General features: G+C 42.4%; 1 protein-coding gene across 1 annotated transcript in view; it reads left to right on the top strand.

The window, feature by feature from the left end:
* The window catches only part of LOC139716122 (uncharacterized), a 106,701-nt gene that overhangs the window by 10,791 nt on the left and 79,347 nt on the right, over positions 1 to 16,563 (top strand). Inside the window, exons 16-31 of the mRNA XM_071627678.1 lie at positions 157 to 316; positions 1,553 to 1,763; positions 2,372 to 2,601; positions 3,218 to 3,451; positions 4,034 to 4,180; positions 4,727 to 4,891; positions 5,585 to 5,845; positions 6,348 to 6,668; positions 7,271 to 7,385; positions 8,113 to 8,330; positions 9,992 to 10,153; positions 10,893 to 11,048; positions 12,630 to 12,796; positions 14,250 to 14,409; positions 15,228 to 15,441; positions 16,180 to 16,412. Coding sequence (XP_071483779.1) covers positions 157 to 316; positions 1,553 to 1,763; positions 2,372 to 2,601; positions 3,218 to 3,451; positions 4,034 to 4,180; positions 4,727 to 4,891; positions 5,585 to 5,845; positions 6,348 to 6,668; positions 7,271 to 7,385; positions 8,113 to 8,330; positions 9,992 to 10,153; positions 10,893 to 11,048; positions 12,630 to 12,796; positions 14,250 to 14,409; positions 15,228 to 15,441; positions 16,180 to 16,412 — 3,154 coding nt within the window. The remainder of the gene's footprint in view (positions 1 to 156; positions 317 to 1,552; positions 1,764 to 2,371; positions 2,602 to 3,217; positions 3,452 to 4,033; positions 4,181 to 4,726; positions 4,892 to 5,584; positions 5,846 to 6,347; positions 6,669 to 7,270; positions 7,386 to 8,112; positions 8,331 to 9,991; positions 10,154 to 10,892; positions 11,049 to 12,629; positions 12,797 to 14,249; positions 14,410 to 15,227; positions 15,442 to 16,179; positions 16,413 to 16,563) is intronic.

Here is a 16,563-nt window from a genome sequence, read left to right as displayed (position 1 = left end):
TTGTCCTCAGCGAGTTAACCCTCTCAGGAACACTGACTCTAATACCAATATTGCAGTTGCACATAACAAGCATGACTACAGTATCATAAGGTTTAACCTTTCATTCTCAATGAATTTATATGACATTTTATTCTCTTCTCCCCCTTTCACCATTAGAAAAACCCAAGTTGAGGAGTTGCAGGACGCCCAGACCCGCTACAATGACGTCAACGCCGACTTCAACAACTGGATCAGCAGCGTGGAGCGCAAGTATGAGAGTCTCCCGTCCAGCGTGAGGGACCAGGGATCCTTGCAGCAGCAGATCACGGAGGTCACGGTGAGTTCAATCTCAATGTTCTTTTTTTTTTTCCCTTGAGAGTGGGTCTCCTTGAAGACACCCTAGCCCCATATTTCCTGTCATGATGTGTGTCTGTGTTTGTATAGCCCTTTTTACACTTTTGTTTCTTAACCCCGGACTTTCTCTGACCCAGGACTATCGTTAGTCCCGTACCAATTTTTTCAGCTTTTTACACTCGCCAATTAGTCCCGTACTAAGCTCTAGTCTGGGGCTAAGGAGAAAATTGACCTTTTTACACTCATATTTCTTAGTCCGGTACTTTCCAAACCACATGAATATTCATGATTACGCTGTGCACTGTACACGTACACGCACGCACCGGCAGCACTTGATTACCTGGTTTCTGATTGGTCAGTGGGGGTCGGACTTTGTCTCCTTCGCTTAGCCCATGATCATTTTTTCGTCCTGTTTACACTCGCTTGCTTGGCACCGCAATTGCGGGGTTAGCACCGCAATTACGGTGCTAACCCTGCTATTTTGCAGGGCCAGATAGTACCGGACTATTTTGGCAAAAACGAGTGTAAACAGAAAGTGGGCTAAGGATAGTCCCATACCAACGGTGGGGCTAAGGCCCCCCCTTAGCCCCACCATTGGTACGGGACTAAGCAAAAATTTACAAGTGTAAAAAGCCCTTATGAGAGTGGATATTGTTTGTGTTTCTTGTCAGGGTCTTGACAACTTGTTTATAATTCTAAGCCCACTCTGTATGCTTGCCACTCCTGTGGTTTGCTATCTTTTATCTGTATTTCATTTGCCTGTTATAAACTTTCAGACAAATTTCAAGATGTGGGTTTATTTCATTTCCTGAAAGTATGGGAACTTAAAGCATTTCTTGAAGTAATGTTTTAGTAGTTAATCTGTAATAGAAGAAAACATGCAGTACTGCATTTTTCAGTTGAATTAAAGTTGCATAATGCATTGTTTTTATGTCATCCACAGAATTCATACTGTATATGATGTAAAAACATAGCATAAAGTAACCCCATTACACTAATATTTTTCAAATGTGCATCTACTATAACCCTCATATTTTTGTGTACTTTGGATCAGTGGCACACCAGTATAACATGCATACCCATTGTAAAATAGACTGTATTGCAAACATACACTGTACATAAATTTTGTATGAAGTAACTGTTCTAATTTGCAAGACTAAATTGAAATTTAATTCCATTTTCTATTTTTTTCATGTCATTTTATTTTTCCAACAACCAGCCTCTGCACTCTGAGATGACCCAGGCAACCAAGCGCATGGATGATGTCAAGTCGATGGGTCAGACCCTCGGTCAGCTGCAGAGGGAGGTGGAGAAGCCCATCCAGGTGAATGTCCAGCGGTCAAAGGAGTACAGCATGCCACCGACCGTCTTCCAGGACAAGCGGCCGCGCACGGTCGAGGAGGTGCAGAGGAGCTTCGTGGAGCCCGAAGGTGAGAAAACGGCGGCCACTATGCACTCAACCTCTAACTCTGTGTGCCATGTTAGTGTGTCTGACTCAGTTGATACAAATGTAGCTTGTCAACTTGGCATACTTTGCTCAAACTCCCAACTGCGCTGTAATTGATCGATGGTTTGAATACTGGCCATTTGCAAGAAAAAATAGCTGTCAGTAGCTTTGTTATAACATGTACATCACAGCGAAGCATGCAATTTGCTCTGTCCACTTCATTGCTGTTCTGCATTTTTAGCAAAAATGGTTCTACAGAAAGTTACATGATTTCCAAAAAGCTTTTATGCATTGTGATCTCAGAGTGATATGGCATACAAACATTATGCGATGTGGCGCACAAAGACTTCAGAGAGTCAATCAACAGGATGAGTACAGTTATGTGCTGTTTGCTTATTTGATTAAAAAGTGAGTTTTATCAGACGCACAATATACATATGTAAGATATAATGTTATGCTGTGCTTGTAACATGGAGCCTAGTACATAGCCTACGAGGGAAATTGCTTTTTGTGCCAAACCTGCCGTATTGCCTGAACTCACTCCAAATCAATACGTCTCTCTCTCTTTCTCTCTCTCTCTCTCTCTCGCAGAGTCACCAATTTCCCGCGAGATGACGACCCACAACACTCGCTACGACACGCTCTTCAAGAACCTCGGCAACCGCCTGGACGACCTGGAGCTGATGCGGAAGTTTATGGGTCTCCATGACGACGGCAGCGAGCTGATCGATTGGGAGATGAAGACGCAGAGCAGGCTCGAGCGGGAGAACCCGACCAGCAACGACATCGAGACGCTGCAGAAGGAGATCAAGAATTACGAGGTTGGCGTGCCAGTATTTTGTCGATAAAGACTTGCGTGATAGTTAAAACCCAAAATAGAAACCCAAACCTTCAAAATGTTCATGTCATGATATGTTAAATAAAAATGAGATTGGAAATTAATTCCATGAGTCACAGTTAGAATTAACGTTTTATCCTTTGCAGCTGGTAAAGAATACAAGAAGGAAAATCCAAGTGATTTGTTATGCAATAAATACACTCTGTGTTTCTTGACTGATAACATAAAACAAAGTCGCAAATTACAGTGGCTGGGAAGAGATTATGAAACGAATCTGAGGGGGTGGGGGGCTTATGAATGTCGTGTTGAATGGAATGGATGTGCAAATCAGTGCATGAACAACTAAAAAGAAATATCCTGTTGTGAGGATGAAGCTTGATATTTGTTTTTTATACAAAGTTATATATTAACATAATTATATATCATACTCCGGATATGATATGACATACAACATTGTCCCCGTGTATGTACAAGTACGTCGTGTGTTTGTGCTGCGCACAAAACGATGGCACCTGATGTGCAGTATTTCGTATGTACATGTATGCATACATTGAATAACATTTCGCATCATAAATCTTTGCCCACACTCGTGTGTACAGACCATCCACGAAGATATCGTCAGGCACGGTCAGCCTGTCACCGAGACCGCCGCGCATATCGACACGTTCCGGCGCGACAACCAGCCGCGGCTGTCCCGCGAGCAGCAGAACACGCTGGAGACCACCTCCAATGAACTGCGCACCCGCTACGACGAGCTCCTGGGCAAGTCGCGCGGCGACATGAAGGACGCTGACGAGAGATTGAAGCGACTGATAGCAGAGATGGACGAACAGGTGAGGAAAGCAAAACAAGAAAAATATAGGTTGTCTCCGACCCAACATCTCATACATTTTGGAACAAAACATTCAATGTCTACATCAGTCAAGCCCCCAACTTTCAATGCTACTAAGTCACAAATTCAGCATAGAATGTATGTACCTGTGAATGGATTTTGAAAGATTATGAATATATATACCTGTATATATTTTTTTTTCTGTGTGTGCTTTCGTGTTATGATTTTGCTTTTTTAATTTTTACTGCAAAACGACCAACTATATTGTAACTGAATAAAGTCATGCTCGACAACCTCCCCGACCATAACATGTACAAAGTACATGTAAGTCATTCATTTCTGACAGCCATGTTCATGGGCTCAGTATCATGGCTGCTGGGGAATTCTGGTGGTGACTGCTCTACCCAATTGTGCCAAACCTATGGTGTATTATTCATACATGTATTTCAATACTTCTCATATTGATCACAGATGGAGTATATTGTATTTTGGGTATCTTTAGAGTTATATATGGCAACCAGTCTGCCCAGCTGTGTCTTCTTGTCGTATTCTTATCAACCCCTCCCTTCCTGTCTCTCCTCAGGCCATGATTCGGTCCATGGTCACCAGTCTGTCGACCGACCTCCAGGCCAAGAACGACTGGATCAGCGACGCTGAGAAGCGGCTGGGGTCTGAGCAGCCCCTCAGCGAGGAAGGGCGCCCTCTGCAGCAGCAAGAAGCCGATCATGATGTACGTTTATCGTAGAGTATTGTACTCAACATTGTTTAGTGCCACAAGGGCAATCACAGTGTAAATGATCTTGAGCTAACACATTTGCATCTTACTATAAAATAAAAAATCAAAATTGTCACCTAGAGAATTGATATCAAATGAGTATCATAATGTAGCTTTGCAACCTGTGCACATTAGATTTGGAGACACAATTTGCTCTAACCTGTAAAAAAATGTCTATGCTCAAAATTGGCAACTGAGGTATGAATTTATGAAATGTTGATGAGCTGATGTATGTGATATGTCAGTTCTCATAAAGTTGTGCCATAGTTTTTAAATATGAATTTTACCAGAATGGCAGAGGAAGGAAAAGGCAGCTAATAAAACTGAATTACTTAGGCCTATATTTTTAGGTGGATTATTCGGGACTATGGTCTGAATCGCTACCGTTAGTCCACTTACTGGTAATTCTAAACCTTGTGTCGTGATTGATATGTGATGCTGTGTTTATGGAGAAGTCAACCATAAAATGATGACTTGTGACTGGATTCTCTATACATGTAGGTGCTGCACTCAGACATTGTAGCCCACCAGGAACCAATCCTGAAGTCCGTGCAGGACACGCAGACCTTTGTCGGCAAGTACGGCGACAAGCTCCGCCCACAGGACCGAACGCAGCTCCAGGACGGGGCGGACAGCCTCCGGAGTCGTTATGAGGTCGTCCTGAAGGTAAGGATTAGTAGAAGATGAATGAAAGTGTCTTTATTTATCATGTGATTGTCTTCAGAAGGTGGAACACAATTCACATCACAAATGCAATGAATCTTTTTGTATTCGGAGTGTGATACTGTGCATGCATGTACCTCTCATAAACTACTTGTACTTGCTTTATGGGTATTGAGGCATGTCTTGAATAATAAAGCTATGTAAGTGTTCCCTTTGAACTTGGGGATGTGACAGTTAAAAGAAGAGACTTACATATACAAAAGTAGCTGCAACATTTACCCATATCAGCAAATGTGGTGCATTCTTGGAGTTTAACGGCAGTAATCAAGAGGATAACTTAGACAAAATGATGAGTAATTTCTCACTTATGGCAAAATATTCTAAAGTCTTCATGCAATCTCTTTAGATTTGTACCGATACAAGGTGTATAACTGATTCTGAGGTTTGTAATGTTCAATTGACATAGCACTGCATATTACAGTATAAATGATGATTGGTGGTGACGATACAGATTGGAGACTGGTAGAATCACTATGGGAACACTGCCATTAGGTTGCATGTGTGGGCGAATTGAGTCCAGTGCCATGTTACAATGTATGCTCACTCCAATTCATCACCAACCTCCCCACTTGTTCCTCTTTCCCTGTGCTGCCCCTCCCTTCCTCCTCTTCCCCCCTCCCCCCAACAAAAAATCAGGAATCCAACCAGCGCAACAACAAGATCGGCTACTCCTCCAATGACCTGGACAAGTACGAGAACGAGGGCGGCACGTTCCGCCAGTGGCTGGAGGATGCGGAGCGGAAGCTGGAGAACTCCAAGCGCAGCATCCCGGAGGACCACGAGGTGATGAAGGGCAAGCTGGAGGAGCAGAAGGCGTTCACTGAGGACGTCAACGACCGCAAGGGCGACCTCAAGTTCATCAACATGACGGGGCAGAAGTTCCTCGACAACGCCAAGGTGAGACGAGATTCACTTCAGCCATTTCAACTCTTGTTTGCTGCGAGAATATCTTAAATTTAGGGAAAAGAGGAGAGAAAGTGACAGGTTGTCCGTTGTCAGAATGTTTACTTACAGTTTGCCAACTTTTATCATGTAATCATTTGGTGTACCTGACTTGATTATCCATTTCTGTTTTTGACAGCATGTGTTTTGCAGTGCGTGTTGTATTTAGGGGCTAATCTTTGATAGAATATGTAGTCAAAGCTCCTTTTTATGCAGCTCACGCAGTGTGCATTAAATGAATTTGAATTTGAATGAAGCAAAATGTCTCCACATTGGTACAATGTCAGTTAACAAATTTGGTTTATGCTCTTTTGCTAAAGTCACCTATGGAAGTTTGCCCCCCTCCCCCCCCCCAAAAAAAAAAAAAAGCAACCCAAAGAGACAAGTTGTTTATCAGAGATTTTGAAATTCTTGTATAATTTTGTATGTGCAATGTTTATGCTTTGTTGTCCCATAGAACTACAAAAACAACCTGTCCCAATTCCGGACAACAGTCCTGCCACGCGAGTTCTCCCGTCAGTTCCGCGAAAACCCCGAGTCCAACGTCATTCGCACCAACCTCTCTGACCTCAATGACCGCTACGACCGGCTCAAGATGGACTCGGCCACCTTCCTCGGCCGGCTGACCGATGTGGCTAGCCGCCAGAAAAAATACAACAAGGCGGTCAACTACATCGACGGCTGGCTGACCAGCTCCAGGACCAATCTAGACCAGATGGTCAGGGAGCCAATTGCAGCTGAGCCAGCCGAGATCCAGAAGCAGATCGACAGACTAAAGGTTAGCGTGCTGCTGCTCTTGTAGTGAAGTTTAAGCCTGCTTTAAAATTATTTTTGGGCTAAGATCATATTTTTTCTTTTTGTCACACACCATTTCTTATGTACATGTACATAAGAAGTGGTGTGTATGGTGTGTATGTAATGGTGTGTACATGTATATATTGTATGCATACAAAGTACAACTGTACAGTACAGCTGTGCAATATCTTGTTTCAAAGAACCTGTTCATCAAAATCTGACAGTTTGTGTGATTGTAATATTCTATTCATATATGTTTTTAACTTTTGCCTAGAAAAAGATGCAATAAAAAGGTGTAAAAAAACCCAAACTTTTGCTTGAAGACCTGAAATTCAAATGTACAGCATTTAATTCTATTGTACACTACATAATTAATACTTGTCAAAGATTTTAGATTACAGTGTTGAAATTCCTAAAACTGTCAAATTGTGGTCAATGTTCCAATTGGAAGAAATAACACAGTGCTTAGAAATGGATCCTGTGAACATTGACAAATAGAGGCAAGTACTTGTAAACCCAGGATATACACTTGTGTAATTTTGAACTGCAATTGTAAATATGCTTTTGCTGTTCTGTTTCTTTCAGGCTTTCTCTGACGATGTGGTCCGACACTCCGACGAGGTGGAGCTTGTCGATACAACTGGTGCTTCGCTTGGCGAGGTCTTGCCCGACATGAAGCCACAGATCAAGAGAACTACAGGTAAGTCCTGGATTCTTTGAAGTTTTCCATTGTGGTTGAACGTTTGTTGGCCCTCAGGCGAATCATTCAGAGAACATTAAGAACATGCTTGCTGAAACGTTGAGAATGAGTACAGTGAACATGTAGGTCCTTTTCAGGACCACACTCATCGCCAAGAAAGAATACATGGTGTACTGCAAAACCGCTTACCACTATTTCATAGTCTTGTATTCTCCATTGATCTTTCAATTATTTTTACTGCTGCACTTTTACTGCACTCATTTATCCACCATGTTTGTGGAGGCAGTGCGATAAACTTTACCACTCTGTATTCTGTGATTTCACACTTTCCTCATTTGAGTAGTTTTGTATCAATTTTAATATCTTCTTCGCAAAGATTTATGCCCATCCCAGTATTTGATGCTTACCAGTAGCCTTCCAGTGATGGAAGAAAATTCGCCTCATGATGGTGTTTTTGGTAACAGTTTGATCAGTATTTGATGTTGATAATGCAGACATGCAAAATGGAATGAGTGATTCCAATAAGCTGGCTTCAGTAAAGAACCTGAAAATTTAATCTCTAATTTTCTGTAAAATTTCCCCTTCAATCATAAGATCATAGAAGTCCCCTCTTTGAGTCTGCGAAGAGATATCTCGATGGTATCTTCACCATATCCTTGAGCAAAGTCTGATGAAATCTACTGTAGATGTGTACTAATTGTACGAACCGTCCTTCTGTTTTTTGCAGGCGATGTCCACACGCGATACGACGGTCTCCGCGGCAACATCGACGAGCGCCTCAGCACGCTGCAGGATGCCCTCGCCCAGTCGCAGAGCGTCCAGGACAGCATCGGTGACCTCCTGCGCTGGCTGGACAAGGCGGAGAGGGACTACCACGTGCTGGACAAGGGCACAGCGGTCAAGGTGAAGAAGGAACCGCTGCAGGAACACTACCAGCAGTACAAGGTAAAGAGCAACTTTGCCTCTTTACTTCCCTACGGTAGCTACTCTAACTTGCCAAGGTTGTTTCATTAGCATAATGATAATTCTGCCCACCCCCTCCAAATTAAACACACAGACACACAGACAAAATAGACACAAATAATAAAAAACAAAACTTGACCACATTTGGCCCACTGAGGTTCAAAACCGCCTCAGACGTCATGGACGTCATGGTAATCCAGTATCGATTAAAGGGTTGAAGTAAAGGCAATCTATGGGAATCACATTCCCTGACATCTGTCCCAACTGGACAAATAAAACACTCCAGCACATGTGACAGCACAGTAAGGGCGTGCAAGATTTCATGGTAGTTTGCAGAGTGGTACATACTTTTTATGCCTCCGCCACGAAGTGGTGCCGGAGGCATTATGTTTTCGGGTTGTCCGTCCGTCCGTCCGTCCGTCCGTCCGTCCGTCCGTCCGTCCGTCCGTCCGTCCGTCCGTCCGTCCGTCCGTCCGTCCTTCCGTAATGAATTTTGTGGACAGGGTAACTACCAAAACCTTTTGAGGTATCCTAATGAAACTTGGCATGTATGTGTATTAGGGGGTGAAGTTGTGCCTATCAACTTTTGGGTGCACATGCTCAAGGTCAAAGGTCAAAAGGTCAAGGTCAAATGCTTAAAATTTTACTATTTCCCCCATATCTATGCAATGCCTAAAGATATTTTCTTGAAACTTAGTGTATACATGTACTACCCAATTAAGATTCTCTGGTGAAAGTTTGGGGTCATGAGGTCAAAAGGTCAAAGGTCAAAAGGTCAAGTAAAATGTTAAAATTTCACTTTTTTCTCTGTATCTTGGAAATTGTTCGAGGTCTCTTCATGGAACATAGTGTATATGCATCTACTGACTGGCAGTGGTTATCTAGGGAATTTAGGGTTCATGGGGTCAAAGGTCAGGGGTCAAAGGTCAAGGGCGATACTTCAAAATCTTACTATTTTCCTTATATTTATGCAATGCCAGCAGGATATATTTTTTTTTAAAACTTGATGTATGCATGTCTAACCCAATAGAGATTCTCTGGGATTTTTTTTTTTTTGCCAAGAAGATCAAAGGTCAAAAGGTCAAAGATCAAGTGAAAGTGCTGAACTTACTTTTTTCTCCATATCTCGGAAGTGGCTCAAGTTATCTTGAAACTTAGTACATGCTGAATTTATGTATGTTCTGCCTGACAGTGCTTCTCGTATAAATCAAAGGCCAGATGAAAATGATAACAATTTACTGTTCAATACAGAAATTGCACTTTTTCTCCATACCTTGAAAATTACTCAGTGCATAAACTTATGAAATGGTCAAAGTCAAGTTAAAGTTCTTAAATCCCCAAATACATGCTCTCCTATTCATCCAATTAAACATTGGTCAAGGAAGGTAAACATTCAATACATTTGTGACAAACATGTCATTTTAATATTTTGCCAATTTTGTGAAATGTAATCACACATTGTCCACATGTACTATAGACCTATTAGGAGAATCATGCATTATGGCGGAGGCATACCAGTCGCCATAGCGACATTTCTAGTTGTCTTGTAAAATTTGCTCTTAATTTCTACTTTTCAAATTTCCAAATTTCCAAACGACAAGAGATTCACGTCATATCTGAACTTTTTGTCGGTTTCTCCACAGATCCTGCAAACCGACATTGACAACCACCGCCCCATCGTGGAATCCATCAACCGCAAGTCGGGCGACCTGATCAGGAAGAGTGAGCCGGGGGTCGCCCAGCTCATCAAGTCAAAGGTCGATGAGGTCAACGAGCGATTCAACAAGGTGGACACCGACACTCAGGTGAGGAGAAAATGGAAGATGTTAACCCTTGACCTTGCTCATGTACCATGTAATATCTTGTTATGTCATCACATCTTACCTCTGTCATTAAACAGTTCAAATCCTTCAAATAGCACTGGAAACAGTAGATTTATTTGTACACTGTAGAATGTCTACATTGTACTTCAACTGGGAAGAAAAGTTATCATGTGAACAGATAAGAGGCATTGTGAATGATTTAATGAATAAATCGATCACTGAATTGATCCATAAAATGAAAATGAAATAATGATTGCATTAGTAAATGAATGATAGATGAAATGGTAATTGAAGTGAAAATGACTTTAGACCGAATTGAAGAATGACATGATGAATGAACTGATGAATGAAAGGAAAATGTACTAATACTGACTAACTAAGTGAAATGAAGAATGAAATGATAAATGAATTGATGATTTAAGACTAACTTAACCCGTTGAGGACAAATCCTGAGTATATTTGGGCAAGTACACTATGGGAAATGCATTTTGTAGCAAAATCAAACTGTCCTCAATGGGTTAAATGAAATGAAAATGATGAATGAATTGATGAATGAAATGAAAATGAATGAAGACTAAGTTAATGAGTGAAGACATTAATGAATTGCTTAGCCTTTAGGCATCTAAGCAATAAACACTTCAGCTGTAGTTGTATGAGTTGCTGTTCAAATCTCTTCTAAACACCCCTCTCTCTCCCTCATCATTTCCCCTCTCACACCTAGGCCACTGGCAAATACCTGACAGACCTGACGGACAAGCTGAACCAGTTCGTCAAGGAGGTCGACGCCTTGGAGGACTGGGAGCTGCCCGTCCTCAACGGCATCGAGAGCCGCACCTTCATGCAGGGCAACCTCAACGAGGTGGCCAACAAACTCAAGGTAGGGAATGATAAGGAAGTCGACCAAGGGACCTCACCCTCAAGGATTTTTCCTGCGGTAGCAGAGCTGCCTTGTCCTCCCCCCTGGATCTGCAGGATGCTCCCCAAAAGCTCAAACATTCCTATTGTCCTGATAAGAGAATATAAAGAAAAGAAGCTTCCATGATTTTGGAAGTATTTTCACCAAGATGGGGAATCGTGTGGAAATCATTGGAGTTAACTTGCCCTCAGGAGTCTCTCTCTCCCCCCCCCCCCCATTAGCAGAGCTGCCCTGCCCTCCCCATGATTCTGCAGGTTGCTACCCGAAACTCAAATATCTCCTATTGTTCCAATCTAACAAGAGAATGTAAAGAAAAGGAGCTTCCATAATTTGTGAAATACTTTCACCGACAGTACTTTTTAGAGGAGGCACATGTAAGACATAAATATTTTGCCGATCATTATTTGAACCTCGCTTACAAGTGTACAAATGTATTTTCATGTGTGAATGTTGGTAGGCCTGCAGTGAGTAGTGTGGCAGAATGATTTAATTATGCCTCACCTCTTGCCTTTCAAAATGATAATTGCTTGTAGTTGTTACAGGTTGGTTTGTTGATTCATTTGAAGTACAGTATTTGTATGTTGTACGTGCAAACACTACCACGGGGTGTATTGATGGCAACACAAAAGTTCCATTGAGTGTTGCATCAGCTACAGATGTTGGCCCAAAGTACTGGAGCAGTATTGAGCCATATATCAAAAGGTGTTCCTCACTCTACACTTTCAAACACTAGATGAAAGCATTATTGCTGATACAAGAACCACGATGATACAGTACTGTATACAGTGCTTTTGAGATCTGTCTGTCTTATCTTTTACCATGTCAAAACTGCCCAACAGACTGAAGATGATTCTGAACTGCAGGCACAAGGAGTTGTGAGTTCTTGTTTGCGTCATTGAGCCACTCACCCGTACCCCTCATTATGTAATCACGGACATACGCGTATTCATGGAGTCATTTGATTGTTCATGTTGGGTGCTTCCATTGGTTGGTTGTCTTTCTCTCCCTCTCTCTCTCCCTACCTTTCTTTCTCTCTGTATGTCTGTTTGTCTGTCTGTTTGTTTGTTGGTCTGTCTCCTCTCTCTCCCTCTCCCTGCCTTTCTTTTCTCTGTTTGTCTGTTTGTCTGTCTGTCTGTCGGTCTCCTTTCTCACTCTCCCTCTCCCTCATCCTAACTTTCTTTTCTGTCTCTTTGTCTGTCTGTCTGTCTAGCTGTCTGTCTGTCTGTCTGTCTCTGTCTCTGTTTCTCTATCTTCTTGTTCCCACTGTATAATCATCTGACTGTTGTAAACTCTGGGACCCAATATGCTTCATCGAGGACCCTGCGTACGATTCATGGAGCTGCTCCTGCATCTTCCCCCTCCACATACAACCAACTGTACTCTTTATACACACACACACATTTTTGGTTACAATAAGGGAAACTTCATCATGCTTTCAGCAATATGGCCACCATATCATACAACCTCTCCAATTTTATCAGATCAAACTGTAGAGAGGGGTGATCCGTTGATAATCTTTCCCGTTGTCTCTCGATCCCTCAGGATGCCCAGCGGCAGACGGAGAGCCACCTGCCCCAGGTCAACCTGGTGCGTCGCCTTGGCAACGAGCTGCTGCAGTACCCCAAGGCCAGCGACACCTCCTACGTCGCCACCGTCCTCGACAACGTCAACCGTAATTGGGAGTGCCTGGAGGATGCCATCGAGAAGAGGTCGGTGTCAAAGGGCAAAGGTCGTGGAGAATGGCCAAAATTGGGAAAAAAAATACACAAAAACACTCTCCCATTTTTTCTCTCTTTATTTTTGGTGGTGGGGAAAAAGTTAAAAGGGGGATCAGAGATTGACCTTAAAGTGCATCAAAAGGATTGAGTTTCATAAGATTAAATGATATTTGTGTGATTTTCTTAATGGTACATTCACAATGAAGTCTCAGACTTAATATATACACTCGTGTATGTAAAAAGTCCTCCAAGATGATCACATAATGCTTAAATGGTGTGTCCTGAAAGAGTCCAGTTTATTTTAATTTCAGTCCTTTATGTCAAAGCTTGATCTCTATTCACTTTGCAAGTGGGATATGATTACTATTTTCAATTGCAGAGGTTTGTGTACATTAAGAAAAAGAAAACAATAAATGATAGGACCCTTCCTGGTACAAGTGTATGTTCAGAGTTTACCATCTTAACAATGAAATCACTCACCTAACTTTCGAATATATGTATCAGTATGTTGCATTAATCTTTCATTCCAAATAAGCATCACATAAACAAATGGATATATTAAGTGAAAAAAAAAAAGCAGACAAACAAACAAATTAAAACTTAAACCTTTGATGTTTTGAGTGCTGAGTGGCACAGAAAACCCCAAAGGACTGCACACATTGTCCAAAGTCACTGGTACAGAAAGGGTTGAGCAGTTTAACTACATGTATAAAAATGTAAAATGTTGTAGTCTAATGTACATGTATCTTCTATCATCTGCCGAAATTTCGAAGCTAAATGATCAAAGGAAAGGCCTGAAAATAGCATTTTTCTGGGCCATGCTTGGTTCGCCCGTCAGCGACTGTAGGATCCTGTTGTTGTAGCGGGTCACAAATGTCAAGTGTCACGGGGACAGTTGTTGGAGTCAAAAGGGGCCTGAGCTTTTGATCCTAGCAGAATCTTCGTCAGAGGCAAAATGACAAACAAGCAGGGAAAGCAATCACATGTAAGGACTTCACACAACAAGAACAGACAGGGACAGGCTGGGTACACAGAACAAAGAAAACAAAGGAGATTGTGGGAGGTCATGGGCAAGGAGCCCAACAGGTAAAGGGAGGGGGATTAGAGCAGGAGGGTGGACAGACAAAAGGCAGAGGAGGAGGGACAGACAAAAGACAGAGGAGGGTCAGTAATGATCATGAAGATCATGGGGGCAACCATTGAAGGAAAAGGATGAATAGGGAGGCAACATCAAAGAAGATAAGGAAAACCAGAGGGATAAAGAAAGGGAAAGAGTGAAAAAGCAACAGCAAGGGAAGGGGGGGGGGGGGGGGGGGCTGAGCAAACAGTGAGGCCTGAACAGGTGTACCAGGAGGAGGCAACAAAAATTGTTGGTAGTCTTCCAATACAGGCGACACAGTTAAATGAATAACACTTCTCTCCTCTACTTTTTTGTGAAATCCAGGACCCAACAACTGGAAGACCGACAGGCGGCCACCAAGAAGTATGGCACAGCCAGCTCAGACACCAACTACTGGCTGGACAACACGGAGCGACGGGTCAAGCAGCTCCAGCCGGTGTCCAAGGACAGACAGACCATCCAGATTCAGCTCCGCGAGGTTCAGGTGAGTTCCTCCTAAGGGAGATTGAGAAGACTTGGAGGCAGATTTTCCAGGATCTGGAGTGTGACGCGATCAAGTCTACTCTCATGTTCCAGAAGCATCTCAGCAATTAGTGCCTGCAGTAATGATTCGTTTCGTTTGGCCATTATAATAGCAAATGCTGATAAAATTTGAAATTGAAAAGTTGTTTTTTCTTTGATATACATTGGTGTGGATACTACTATAATAGTGTTTGATGGCACGATTGCAATTGTTGAGTAATGTTCAAGTAGGGCCTACAGAGTGTATTTATACTACAATTATGATGTGTGTATTACATACAGTGTACAAAATTGTACATATTTATTCACTAAAAAGTAATTTAGATTTCTTGGAATTATGTGGTTGTGATTGGATATGCTAAAAAAATGTGGCAATTGTAAGTTATTTTTATTGTACATGTGATTCAAACAATATCGCTTTGCTTGTGCTGTAGTTTACAGTCGTATGTATTTCCGAAATGTAGCAAAACTAAACAGAACCTACAAGAAAAATGTAGAGAAAATATTACTGGATTCCCTCTCTGCATTTGATACTCTGTGTAGTGGTCTTCCGCTGCAAGGGCCTAGAAGCACACATTTTTGCTTTAGGCTCCCCTGTATTAATGATAATGATAATAATGATAATGTTCAGTTATAAAGTGCAGAACCTACAATTGTATGTACATAATTATATTCTTCTGGGCTGCAAAATTTCCTTACGATGTATGCTCAATGATAATGAACAGTCGAATGAAAAACAGATGGGTTAAGGCATTGTTTGAAATTCCTCATTCTCTACAGCCTCTCTGTGAGGAGGTGGTGAACTACAAGCCATCCATGGACGATCTGAACAAGGTCGGCAACAACCTTGACCGCATCATCCGCGAGACCAACGCCTCGACGGCAACGGAGCCCCACCTCAGGTCGACGACCCTCGGTCAGGAGCGCAAGCCTGGCGAGAGGATGAGGCCGAAGCTGTCGGTTGGACAGCTTGACCAGTCCGGCTTCTTTGATGGTCAGTGATGGTCACTTCACTCAAATGAGGCTAAAAATAATTGCATTTATAGTTTGTCTCTGCCCCCTTCTCAGTGAAAAGTCATGATGAATATTCAATGCAGTGCAGTGAAGAGCTGCTATTGTCACATACATGCATGGACCATATGCATGGTGATACGTACAATATTAGATTTAATGTCCTCGTAGTTTTAATCCCCGTAATTTTTGCTGAATAGGTGGCTGCAGTATTGGAATATTCTCTTGTTAATCTAGTTTGTACTTTATTATTCACCAAGTATTGCATAATGAAATATCAGAATACAGTGTGAGGAACGAAGATGAACACAGAGATTAGACGTTCCCATTGTCATTCGTTTCAAGACTTCAACGTTTAACCTGTTGAGGAGGAGTCCCGAGTATTCCTGGGCAAGGGTCTATGGGACATGCGTGTTGTAGCAAAATCAGTCCGTCCTCAACGGGTGAATGTTGGCACCTGACTAAAAGGAATATGGTGTGAAGACCAGAAAATGAAATACATTCATTGGAACCACTGGGCCAAGTTATCCAAACTCAACAGAATGCACTTTGAAATTACTACCTTCTATGATTTCTCATTAGTTAATCAAGACAGTCACTATCACTTCAAGTTTAAGAGTAGAATAATCGTGGCATTCTGTTGAGTGTGTCAGGGAAACACAAGGAGCATCTACACGTGTATTGATGAGCGAGTGTTTCTCTTCTCAATTCTCTGTAACAGAAGAGACGCCGATCCGGGACGAGCTGAACGTGTCCAACGAGCGCTACGAGGAGCTGCTGCGCAACCTTAAGTCCCGCCAGGACCTGCTCACCCTCCTCAGTGAGTACATGGAGATGATGGGTCGCCTTGGCGACACCCATGACTGGGTGGTCGACCTCGACGCCCAGATCAACCAGAGGAAGGGCGGCGCTGGAGATCTCGACTCGCTCAAGCGCAACCAGGATGACATTTCGGTGAGTGGGTTTCCCGAGACGAAGCAACTGTTATATTTTTGTTAATCAAAAGAATGGAAGAGTGATGTTCAGTTTACTTTCCAGTGGTATTGTGTTATTCCAAATTTGCGAAGAGTACAATGTACAGATGTGCAGTAGATAGTACAATCGA

This window comes from Diadema antillarum, unplaced genomic scaffold (genome assembly GCF_040938485.1).
Source record: "Diadema antillarum isolate AM-2024a unplaced genomic scaffold, OU_Dant_1.0 scf00000061, whole genome shotgun sequence".
Lineage (NCBI taxonomy): Eukaryota > Metazoa > Echinodermata > Echinoidea > Diadematoida > Diadematidae > Diadema > Diadema antillarum.
The sequence above is the reverse complement of the archived record's forward strand: the minus strand, read 5'-3'. Positions and strand labels throughout refer to the sequence as shown.